Genomic DNA, 12,157 nt, shown 5'->3' with positions numbered 1-12,157 from the left:
GTTATCTAATCTATAGTTCCAGGGTTCTTAAAATACATTGGTTTATTAATGATGGACTGAAATGAAATGAGCCATCATATTACATAAATTTTTAAAATATATTTTTATTGATTTTTACAGAGAGGAAGGGAAAGGGAGAGTTAGAAACATCGGTGAGAGAGAAACATCAATCAGTTGCCTCCTGTACACCCCCTACTGGGCATGTGCCAGCAACCAAGGTACATGCCCTTGACCAGAATCGAACCCGTGACTCTTCAGTCCACAGGCCTACGCTCTATCCACTGAGCCAAACTGGTTAGGGCATATTACATAAATTTTAAAATAGGTACAGTCTCACCTAATTACTTTTTAAGTTAGCTGATTCATTCTCAGGATATTCAGATAATGAAATAAACATTTTGTTACTAACACACAATGAAGGGCTTATGGTTTATATTTTGCTCTATTCATGTCTTCCATTGAATTTAGAAACAGAATTAAAATATACTCTATGTGGATTTCCTGCCCTGGTCGATGTGCTCAGTGGTTAGAGCATCAGCCTGTGCACTGAAGGATCACAGGCTTTATTTCCAGTCAAGGGCATGTACCTTGGTTGCGGGCACATGCCCAGTAGGGGGTGTGCAGGAGGCAGCTGATCCATGGTCCTCCCTCATCGATGTTTCTAACTCTCTATCCCTCTCCCTTCCTCTCTGTAAAAATCAATAAAATGTATTAAAAACAACAACAACAAAAAGAGTAAAGGTGCTCTACCTTCCAATAGTATAATTAAATTACAAAATAGTTTTGATCCTCACATTTGAAAAATTGTCCTTTGCTTGGTGGCATATGTTCCGATTAAGTAAACTTTGGGGTTGATCAGTGTCACCCCAATAAATTCAATAAAAAGGAAAAATAAATTAGATAAAGAATACTTTGGGGGTTTTCTGATCCTCTGCTATACTACATATTTCATATGAGAAGCAAAGCTAGATGCCTCGTGAAGTTGCTTCTTTCAAAAAAGAAAGGTTCTATAAGGATCATTTTGTTGTCTTTTATGTTTACAGAAAATGTACAAACAGAGTATTTATCTACAACCCCAAAAAAGGAGACTGGAAAGATATGCCTCCAATGAAAACCCCACGTTCGATGTTCGGAGTGGCTATCCATAAAGGCAAAATTGTGGTTGCAGGAGGTGTCACTGAAGATGGTCTTTCAGCATCTGTTGAAGCTTTTGACCTCACAACCAATAAGTGAGTTACTGCATGTGAATCACTATATATTTTAAGTTTTAACTTTGGATAAATGTTAAGCTTTCTAGACCACAGGGAGAGGAGGATAGGAAAGTAAGGCTTAAAGAGAAAATATCTTCATCTGGGTTTCTTTTCCTGTTACTGAGTGTAAAAATGCGTAACATTTTGCTGCATTACATGTTTGTAATTTGGAACGCATGACCCTCAAGGTAATGTTGGAGTGCTTAATTTGTACTTGTTATTAACTTTGTGAATTTATTCATGCAAAGGTAACACTTCTGAATAATTATCTACACATAAGTGGATATACATGTCTCTATAGAGTTATTTGATTTGAAACAGGTAGTTTCTTTAAGGATGAAAAGACCTCCACCCGTAGCTTGTGATATTTGTAAAGCATGAGTGCTTCAGAAGTTTAATTCTTTTATGCTCTTTATGATATTCTTAAATTTTTCACTTTTAAGCTGTTATTGGTTTAAAGTTATTGTGAAAACATTAGACAAATATTTACAGAAAATTCGTCTTTTTTAAATTTTTGAACTCACACACTGAATAAATATATAATTTTTATACTCTCAGTTTAGCAATGAAGAAAAAATTAAACTATTATTACATTTTTAAGAAACCATGTATGCCTGATTACAAAATAGACTTTAGTATCTGAAAATTACAAGGAACTTCTATGGCTAGGACTTAAATAATCATTAAAAAATAATGTTTTTGAAGACTATATAATATGGGTAAACTCATGATATAGAAAGTTAAAGAAGCTGCACACAAAATTGTAATTATTTTCTTAGTTTCATTTATATGTATGAATGGATGTTAATATTTAAATGTATCCTTTTATAAAAATGACAAAATTACACCAAAATGTTACTTCTGATTATGTCTGGAAGGTATGATCATAGGGGATATTTGTTTTCTTCTATACCTTTCTGTATTTTCCAGATTGTCTATAGTATGCATATATTATTGTCATATTGAGAACTTTATATCTAATCTGGTTATTTCTTTCAAAGGAAGGAATAATATTTAGATATTTCCTAGTAGCAAATTTCATCTTCTAATTTTGGGTTCCCATGCTTCTTGAATTTCTTTATAATTACCTATAATTGGTCAGTAAATACATTTGGCATTTCTTTAGTTTTACATTGGTTATCTTTTCAATAATTCCTAGATGGGAAGCAATGACCGAATTTCCCCAGGAAAGAAGTTCCATCAGTTTGGTGAGTCTGGCTGGATCCCTGTATGCCATCAGTGGTTTTGCCATGATTCAGCTGGAGTCCAAAGAGTTTGCACCCACTGAAGTCAATGATATATGGAAGTAAGTTCTCTCCACTCCAATTTTCTGAACCAAATATTAAATTCAGATAAGTGGTAATTGACAAAATGAACAATTTTTAAGTAAATAGTAAGCCAGGCTTTCCCAAAATGTAATCTACTTATTGGTAGTAGACTCAGAATCTAATTGAACTTTTGCTAATGCTGCTACTTCTAACCAGAACCTATCTGGGCTTGTTTCATTTTTTTTAAAATGTATTTCTTTATTGATTTCAAGAGAGGAAGAGAGAAGGAGAGAGAGATAGAAACATCAATGATGAGAGAGAATCATTGATCGGCTGCCTCCTGCACAACCCCCATTGGGGATCAAGCCACAACCCAGGCATGTGCCCTTGGTCGGAACCAAACCTGGGACCCTTCAGTCCACAGGCTGACGTTCTATCCAATGAGCCAAGCTGGCTAGGGCTGGGCTTGTTTCTTAACCAATCAAATGAGAATTGGACTGTTGATCCTTTAAGCTCCATTCCAGCTCTAAAAGTGCAATGCTCTAGGCTACTTACAAGCCACCTACCTTTCTACCAGAGAGTACTTTAATTTCCTCAGAAAACAGAGTTCTGAAGAAATATTTAAACTCTTGAGTTTTTCATGAATTCATTAATTCTATTTTAAATCTAATTTCTATGGTTTTACGTATTTCTTGAGGATTTAGTTACAAAAGCTTTTTTTATAAAAAAATTCATATATTTTTAAAAATATATTTTATTGATTTTTTACAGAGAGGAAGGGAGAGAGATAGAGAGTTAGAAACATATTGATCAGCTCCTCCTGCACACCTCCCACTGGGGATGTGCCCGCAACCAAGGTACATGCCCTTGACCAGAATCGAACCTGGGACCTTTCAGTCTGCAGGCCGACGCTCTATCCACTGAGCCAAATCGGTTAGGGCAAAAAAATTGTATTTTTTTAAATTGATTTCAGAGAGGAAGGGAGAACGAGAGAGAGAGATAGAAACATCAATATGAGAAACATCCTTGATTGGCTGTCTCCTGCACACCCCCCACTGGGGATCGTATGTGCCCTTGACCAGAATCGATCCCAGGACCCTTCATTCCGCAGGCTGATGACTCTATCTACTGAGCCAAACCAGCTAGGGCTAGAAAAGCTTTTTAAAAAAATAAAAAGTAGCCATCCACTTTACCTCCCAGATAAGTGTTGTGTCATGAAGAGTCACATAAGTCAGAAGCAGGGTGTATAGTGCATAGATGTCTGGTCACCATCAGAAAACCATGTGCCTGCCGAAACCGGTTTGGCTCAGTGGATAGAGCGTCGGCCTGCGGACTGAAAGGTCCCAAGTTCGATTCCGGTCAAGGGCATGTACTACCTTGGTTGCGGGCACGTCCCCAGTGGGGGTGTGCAGAGGCAGCTGATCGATGTTTCTCTCATCGATGTTTCTAGCTCTCTATCCCTCTCCCTTCCTCTCTGTAAAAAAAATCAATAAAATATATTTAAAAAAAAAAAAAAAGAAAACCATGTGCCTGCTGCCTTCAGCCCAGGCACTGTGCTTGGGGATCTAAGTTTACAGGAAATAGATCTCAGTTGCCTGAGGTGAGCATAAGTGAGTTCAAGCTGAACATCCATCCAGAAACTGCCAAACTTATGCTTTCCCCCTCAGCTTGCAGTGGTTCTCAACCTTTCTAATGCCGCGACCCTTTAATACAGTTCCTCATGTTGTGGTGACCCCCAACCATAAAATTATTTTCATTGCTACTTCATAACTGTAATTTTGCTACTGTTATGAATCGTAATGTAAATATCTGTGTTTTCCTATGGTCTTAGGCGACCCTGCTAGCGGTTCTCAACCGGTGGGTCATGACCCACCGGTTGAGAACCACTGCTGTAGAGCCTAAGACCAACGTGCAGTCAAATTTGAGAACCAATGATCTGCAGTGGCTCCCAAAGCAGCAACAGCAGCACCTGGTATTCGTCCAATATGCCAGTTCACAGCCCTCACCACAGACCTACTGAAAGTCTGGAGGTGGGGTCCAGCAATCAGTGTGACTTGGTGGAAAGCCACTGATCTTTGGGAAAGTGGCTGCCCACTTGCCCTCAACCTCCTAGTGAAGGTCTATTCACACATGCAGAGATGTAAAAAAGAGATGACAATGATCAGTATAACTGCCAGGAAGCAAGCCTTTTCAGCCTCATTTAACTTCTACTTCCTCATGCTTAAATGTCATTTTTTTTCATTAGGTCATTTAAAACCATTCTCTCTTGCCCAGCTGACATGGCTCAGTGATTGAACTTCAACCTATAAACCAGGTCACAGTTCAATTCCCAGTCAGGGCACATGCGCAGGTTGTGCTCAATCTACAGTGGGGGGTGCGCAGGAGGCAGCCAATCAATGACTCTCTCTCATCATTGATGTTTCTATCTCTCCCTCTCTCCCTCTCCCTTCCTCTCTGAAATCAGGAGGCAACCAATCAATGATTCTCATCATTCATCTTTCTCTCTTTCTCTCTCCCTCCCTCCTTCCCTCCCTCCCTCCCTCACTTCCTCTCTGAAATCAAGAAAAATATATTTTTTTAAAAAACATTCTCTTAATTTTCTGCCCCAAATTTTCTTTAGATAATTAAGGTTCTTCCCTTTATTAGTAGTAAAATATTTTTTGCCTACTTTTCTCTACATAAAAATCACTTGATGTATAATACAACTGTTGAGAATTAAATTTGAACTATTGAAGAAATTAAGTCACATAGTGCATATCTTACATAGTTATCAGCTAATTATTAATCCTCACCCAAGGATATTTTTTTCACTAATTTTTTTAGAGATAGTGGAAGGAGAGAGGAAAGCACGGGGGTGGGGGGAGAGGGAAAGAGAGAGAGAGAGAGAGGTCAATTGGTTGACACATCGATTGGCTGCCTCCCACACAAGGGGACCAGGGCTGGGATCAATCCTGCAACCCAGGTACCTGCCCTTAACTGAGAATGGAATCCTCCACCCTCTGGTGCTTGGGCTGACACTGTCACCACTGCACCAGCCAGGGCTGGGGTATTTCTTTATGCCAAGTAATGATTGCCTCTGGAGGGAAAATGAGTAAGATATATTATTTGTCCTCAAATGCCCTTGAGCTTGTTAAGAACATAAATATAGGAGGGGTATTAAAACAGAATAATTGCTATAAAGATACTATTTAAAGGACAATGTGAAAAATGAAGAGACGAAGGCAAGAAAGGCTTCAGAGAGAAGGCAGCATTTGGGAGTTTCTCAAAGACAGAAAAGCATTCCAGGCACCAGGCAGAGGAATTCTAGTTGTCTGAAACTTTATAACCCTGAATATTCACAGGGAACAACCAGATCTTACTTAACATCAAGTGCTGTCTAAGAGTAGTACTCACACAGGGGCAGGAAAATTGATTTTTATGGTGTAACCACTAGTGTCAGGTTCTGTGCTGAGCACTAGGGTATGAGAACAACTGAAATTCATAACCAAGGCAACCATCGGTCCCTGCTCATCCAGTTCTTACCTTAAGATAGAGTCTGTTGGCCTTGATTCATAAAAACCAGCCATATCTATCAGTCCAAATTGAATGATTAATTGCCTGTGTATTATTCCTCACCTCTGGACAGTCTCTGATTCCCAGATAAGACGTAACTGCCTAAGCATCCAGATTAAATACTATGGAAGTTCAGACATAGCTCATTCAAAGGATGAATATTTTGGGAGGAATTCAAATATTATTCTACCCCAGTCAAGGGCAACCTCCTCTGGCTAAGAACCAGTAGGGTTTCTCAAAGATTCACATTTGTATATTTAACACATAAAGAACTGTCTACTTAAAAACTGCTTATTGATTATTCTTTTTTCTCTACCAGGTATGAAGATGATAAAAAGGAATGGGCTGGGATGTTGAAGGAAATACGTTATGCTTCAGGAGCTAGTTGCCTCGCAACACGTTTAAATCTCTTCAAAGTGTCTAAACTGTAAACAAGAAGGTGAAAAAATGTAATAGATTGGGAGGTGGTTTGTTTGGATAACAGGACTTTAATTTATTGGGGTTTTTTTAAAGCCTATACAGAGATCCATGTAGAAATTATCCACTAAGTTACTGTGCAAGAGGTTAGCAGTGGGTATCAAAACCTCAGAGACACTGAATCTTCAATATAAGGATCATATCTTAAAACCATTTTCTAATGAGAAATTAAATATTAATTTGAACAGATTATTTCTTTTGAGATCTCTCAATCAATGACTATAAAGCAGGTTCCTAAATTTGAGTTGCTAATTCCTTCATTTGCATTTTTAGGGTAACTTTACATGTTTCCTATTACAAATTAAACTGGAAAATGAGATATGTACATCTACATTTTTTAAAATGTTTAAAACATCAAAAACATTCCCTCCTAGTGCTTCAAGATATGACAAGAATCCTGTGCATTATATTAAAGATTACATGCCAAGAGACTTCCAAAATGCTATTTAAAGAGTATAATAAATGAGTCTCATTTGAACGGGAAAAGTCTCTAAGTAATCAAATTCAAGTGATCTTTTTCTCCATTCTTTTGTGACACTGGTATACTGTTTGTGATTTAAATAAAATTTTTTCGATTTAAAACCAGCCAATCGCATTTTCAAGCCATTAACAAAAGTATCTGTGGTGAGAGGGAGGGGAAGTGTCCTTAAACTGCTGAGGCAGAAGTTGGGGCCAGTGGGTGGTATGGAGGAGGGTGTGTATTCATTGGTTTATCTATACTTTCCAGGAAAGAGCTATTGCAAATTTCTGAAGGGAAGATGACGGTATTATTCCATTTTCCTGGGATATAAGACCCTTATATTCAAGCTGTTTGTTCTTAGTGTATTAGTATACAGGGTGGAGCAACAGGTTCACAGTTGTTCATATGAAAAATAATTCAATAATTAATAAATAATAATGCAGGAATAAACTGTGTTTCACACACTCACAACTGTAAACTGACTTTTGCCCCAGTGTATATAGTAAGTTGACTCGTAGGTTTGTCCAGAACCATCACATTCAATGCTCTCCAATCATCAACTAATCCTCGCTTATGGGCCTCACCTGCTTTCATAAACTTGTTTAACATCTATCCTGACATGCTATTTTCTGAGAAACCTGATTTAGGACTGATTTGGAGTATTCTCTGATTAGGGAGAGTGCTGAACTCTGTAGACATGAGATTAAGTTGTAAAAATAATGCTTTGGGATAAGGAAAATGTTCTGGAATTAGATAGTGCTGATGATGGTTGCATGTACATCATGTGAATGTACTAAAAACCACTGACCTGTATACTTTAAGAGTGGATTTTATGGTATGTGAATTATATCTTAATGAAAAAATGCTTTATTTAGTTATTTAGACAGAAAAATCATCAAACAAAAATATAAATACATACAAATATATTTATATATTCTTTGAATCAGGTAACTTAGAGAAAGGAGAGATGTGGTATATGAGAAGTCAGATTTTGTGTGACAATAAGTGAAAGGTATACGTGGGTCATTTAATCAGGATTTTTATGTATCTAAAATATATACTATCTGGGTTTTCATTTATAACCCTCGTCAGTTTAATTTATAACCCTCACCAGTCTAATCATTTTATTCTAAAAGTTACACAGTAAAATATTTTAACCTGTTCAAGGGGTTTAGTCCTGGTAATCATTTGCTTGAGAAATAGGACACATTCATAAAATGGATAATAAACACTTAGCATTAAGTGTATCAGCTAATACAAATGAGTATCATGAGGAAATTCAGAATTAGGAAACTAAGTAAGGAGAGACATCTTTCATTTGCTTACTGTACTGATTCTGTTTTGCACAAAAGGTTCTGTGAAGTTCACATTTTGTAAAATTAAGAACTGGAGCTCGACATGCAAAATAATTGTATATTTTAAACCTAAACTAAATATCAGTGGAGCAAATTACATGCAGGGCACATATTTTAAGATTCAAGGCACTCTAGCCACCAACTTTATTTTGAGACAGAATGAATTTTAGGGTCATGGAGTCAGAAGATAACAAATTTCAGATAGTCAATTACCCACACTTCCCACCCCCGGACCAGGTGGCCTAAAGGTCTTACAATATGGCTTTCCACTGAGCACAATTATACCACTCTTGGAAGAAGGGCTAGGGATTATATTGTCGGAGACCTGCTCAGACAGAGAACAGGGTAATCCTGAAAGTAGGAGATGGTGACGAAGAAGAAGAAAGAGAGAGAAGCAAAAGCAGGGGTCAGGAGGTCCAACAGCAGTGATGCTGCTGAAGGCAAGTTTATTCACAGAGAGCAGTACATTTATATCCCAAATTTTGGCTCCCCTCCCGAACTCCCGGGCGTCGTGCTATAGGTCTGGGCAGCGAGCCACACGCACCTCCTTGTGGAGACAAAGCAATCCTTGAGTCATGGACTCTCAATCCAATCTTCCTTGAGCAAAGTTCACTCCAAGAACACTTAACCTCTATATCTGTTACTATTACAGTTTGCTTAAATAACATTCATGTGACCCCTTTCCAAGGACAGGCAATCATGCAGCTGCCTTGGAATAAGAACACCAGTTAGAGACAGACCCTTTTCAAGGCCCGTCTATCCAGTGCCCTTATAGGGAGGCCCCATGAATTTTCCCACATTATATCACATAAGTAGGCCCTAAGTAACTATTTAATTGAATAAATGTGTTGTAAGACAGAGAGGAAATCATTATTCCTTCCTCAGCATCTGTTGGATCAGACCAAGTCAAGATTGGTTCACTTCCCCATCAGCTATCTCCCCATTTCTTTGCTTCCACTTATAAGCAAGTCTTGTCTCCTCCCACTTTCTTTTAAATCAGTCAGACTTTCAAACTCATCACTTCACCAAAACTACTCACTACTCTTTTATTACTCTTTTCACAGTTACCAGTGATTTTTTAAAAGATTTTTTTTTTTTTTTTTTTTTTTTTTAGAGAGAGAGGAAGGGACAGGGAGAGAGAGAAACAGCAATGTGAGAGCAAAACATCAATTGGCTGCCTCCAGGGACTGAGCCCACAACCAGGGCATGTAACCTGACTGGGATCGAAGGAGCAACCTTTTGGTGCATGGGATGATACCCAAAGGAGCCACACAGGCCAGGACACCAGTGATTTTCACATTACTAAATTTAATGGATATTTCCCAGTTTCCAGCTCACCTACTTGGCTTCCTCCTACCTCACTGGCCAAGCCTGTCTAGTCTCCTTTGCTTCTTCTTGACCCTCTTCCTCTTGACCCCTTCATGTCCAAGCACCCGGAGCTCAGTCCTCAGACCTTTCCTTCAGTCACACTTTCCTCTAATCACTTTCATTAGAGGAAAATCTTCTAGTCTTATCACATTAAATACTGCTTGAAACTTCCAAATTTAAATCTGAAACCTGCACCTCTCCCCTGGCTTCCAAACTCATTTATTGAAGTGCCTACTCCACTTAGATATTTAAAAGGCATCACAAACTCAACATGTCTAAAACAAACTTGTGATCCTCACCCCCACCACCACCACTTCCCACCTTCCTCTTCTCCTGGACTTCCCCAGATCAGTCAATGGCATTGACATCTTTTCAGTTGCTCAGGACAAAAACAGAATTGTCCTTAACTCCTCTCTTTTTTTCATACTTCATACCCAATCTTTGGGCAAGTTCTGTTGCCTCTGCCTTCAAATACATTAAAAAATCTGACCACTTCTCATTACCTCCACTGCCACTACCCTCTCCAAGACTCCATCCATTTCTTGTCTGGATTACTGTAATGATCTTCCAATGGGTTTCCCTGCTTATACACTTGCCCCACTGCAGTCTTTTCTCATATCATCAGAGTAGTCAAAGTGATCCAGTTAGAATATGAGTGCTTCATTTCTTTGCCAGAAACTCTCCAACGGCCTCTCATCTCACTCAGAGTAGCCATGAGATCATACTCTGACTGTTATCTACCTTTCCTCTTATACTTCCAACCCATTTGTTCTGCTCTAGCCACAGTAGATTCCTTGTTATTTTCAAACATAGCAGGCATATTCCTACCTCAGGATCTTTGCACCTACTCATCTCTTTGCCTAAAGTACTCTACCCTGAGTCAGCCTCACCTCCTTAAGTCCTTACTTAAATGATAACCTCGTAAGTCTTTCCCAGACCACCCTATTGAAAATTACACCCACCCATAATGTTCCTATGAATTCTTCTCCATACCACTTAACATTATCTAAGGAGCCCTAACCAGTTTGGCTCAGTGGATAGAGCGTCAGCCTGCGGACTCAAGGGTCCCAGGTTTGATTCCGATCAAGGACATGTACCTTGGTTGCGGGTACATCCTCAGTAGGGGGTGTACAGGAGGCAGCCGATTGATGTTTCTCTCTCATCGATGTTTCTAACTCTCCCTCTCCCTTCCTCTCTGTAAAAAAATCAATAAAATATATTTAAAAAATATATCATCTAAGATGTGTATATGCATACACACACACACACACACACACACACACACACATATACATATATATATATATATATATATATATATATATATATATATATTTTTTTTTTTTTTTCCCCAGAAAAGAAGGGAAAAGGGAGAGATAAAAGCATCAATGATGAGAATCATTGATCGGCTGCCTCCTGCATGCCCCCTATTGGTGATCGAGCCCATAACCCGGGCATGTGCCCTTGACCAGAATTGAACCCGTCCACAGGCCAATGTTCTATCCACTGAGCCAAACCAGCTAGGGCTAAGGTATATTTTATTCATTTACTTTGTTTGACTACACTCCTGAAGATACAGTGTACTCACTGCTGTATTCTCAATATCAAAAACAGTTCCTGGCACATAGTATGTACTCAAAGATGAATTGTATTGTAAACTATTTAAGTTTCTTAAAAGCTACATGTCTTTTATATTAAGAATTTTGAACAATTTCCCAACAGACAGTAGAGAGGATATTCTATTGTAAAATGTCTGTTTATTTTAATATGGATTCAATTGACCTTAAAACCAGTCAATTATTTAACTGAGTCAGACCACTTAATTAAAATAAGTTCATATGTAATACACTATGGTAACTAATTTTAAATAAAAACTACTATCATGATTTGCCATCTCCAAATATACGTTCTCTTAGGTAGTCCATTCGAGCATCCTTTGTTGACAATGCCATAGAGTTCCATTCAAAATGAGGGATCTGTGAAAAAATAAGAATGCAGATTGAGTGGATATTAAGGCAACAACAAAAAACATCAGGGAAGACTTCTAAGCACTACTGAGCATAGCAGTAGAAACCCTATGAAGTTAGTTTACATAAGCATAGCCTTTGAACCCGTTTTGGAAGCCAAGTGGGTCCTTCTTCCTGGCGGCCCAGAAGACCTTTTTCTGCCTCACAGCTCTTTTCATTCTCCTGTTCCTATAATACCAACAATGGTCACTTTTTTCTAGGCACCTTTCCAACATTCATACTCTAGCCTTTTTCTTTTAAAACTCTATCCATCTGGTAAGATAAATGAAGACAAGTCAACAGGTCTTCTAGGTACAAGTAATGATTTTTATTTACTACTAGAGGCTGGATGCACAAAATTCATGCAAGGGGCTTGGCCCCCGCCACCGCGGCTTCATCTGAACAGTTGTCCGGAAAGTCA

The 12,157-nt window shown here is 38.4% G+C and overlaps 2 protein-coding genes across 2 annotated transcripts in view; one reads left to right on the top strand and one right to left on the bottom strand.

The window, feature by feature from the left end:
- Positions 1 to 6,934, top strand: part of LOC307106007 (BBSome complex member BBS5) — a 47,793-nt gene extending 40,859 nt beyond the window's left edge. Inside the window, exons 15-17 of the mRNA XM_079782067.1 lie at positions 1,044 to 1,229; positions 2,410 to 2,556; positions 6,390 to 6,934. Of these exons, the coding sequence (XP_079638193.1) occupies positions 1,044 to 1,229; positions 2,410 to 2,556; positions 6,390 to 6,501 (445 nt within the window). The 3' untranslated portion in view covers positions 6,502 to 6,934. The remainder of the gene's footprint in view (positions 1 to 1,043; positions 1,230 to 2,409; positions 2,557 to 6,389) is intronic.
- A 4,541-nt stretch (positions 6,935 to 11,475) lies between these two features.
- Positions 11,476 to 12,157, bottom strand: part of FASTKD1 (FAST kinase domains 1) — a gene marked incomplete at its 5' end in the record, with an annotated part of 28,576 nt that continues 27,894 nt past the window's right edge. The window contains 1 exon segment of the mRNA XM_079782427.1: positions 11,476 to 11,706. Within this exon segment, the coding sequence (XP_079638553.1) occupies positions 11,611 to 11,706 (96 nt within the window). The 3' untranslated portion in view covers positions 11,476 to 11,610.

Source organism: Cnephaeus nilssonii (genome assembly GCF_951640355.1).
Source record: "Cnephaeus nilssonii genome assembly, chromosome: 10".
Classification (NCBI taxonomy): domain Eukaryota; kingdom Metazoa; phylum Chordata; class Mammalia; order Chiroptera; family Vespertilionidae; genus Cnephaeus; species Cnephaeus nilssonii.
This window is presented reverse-complemented; position numbering and strand designations above follow the sequence as displayed.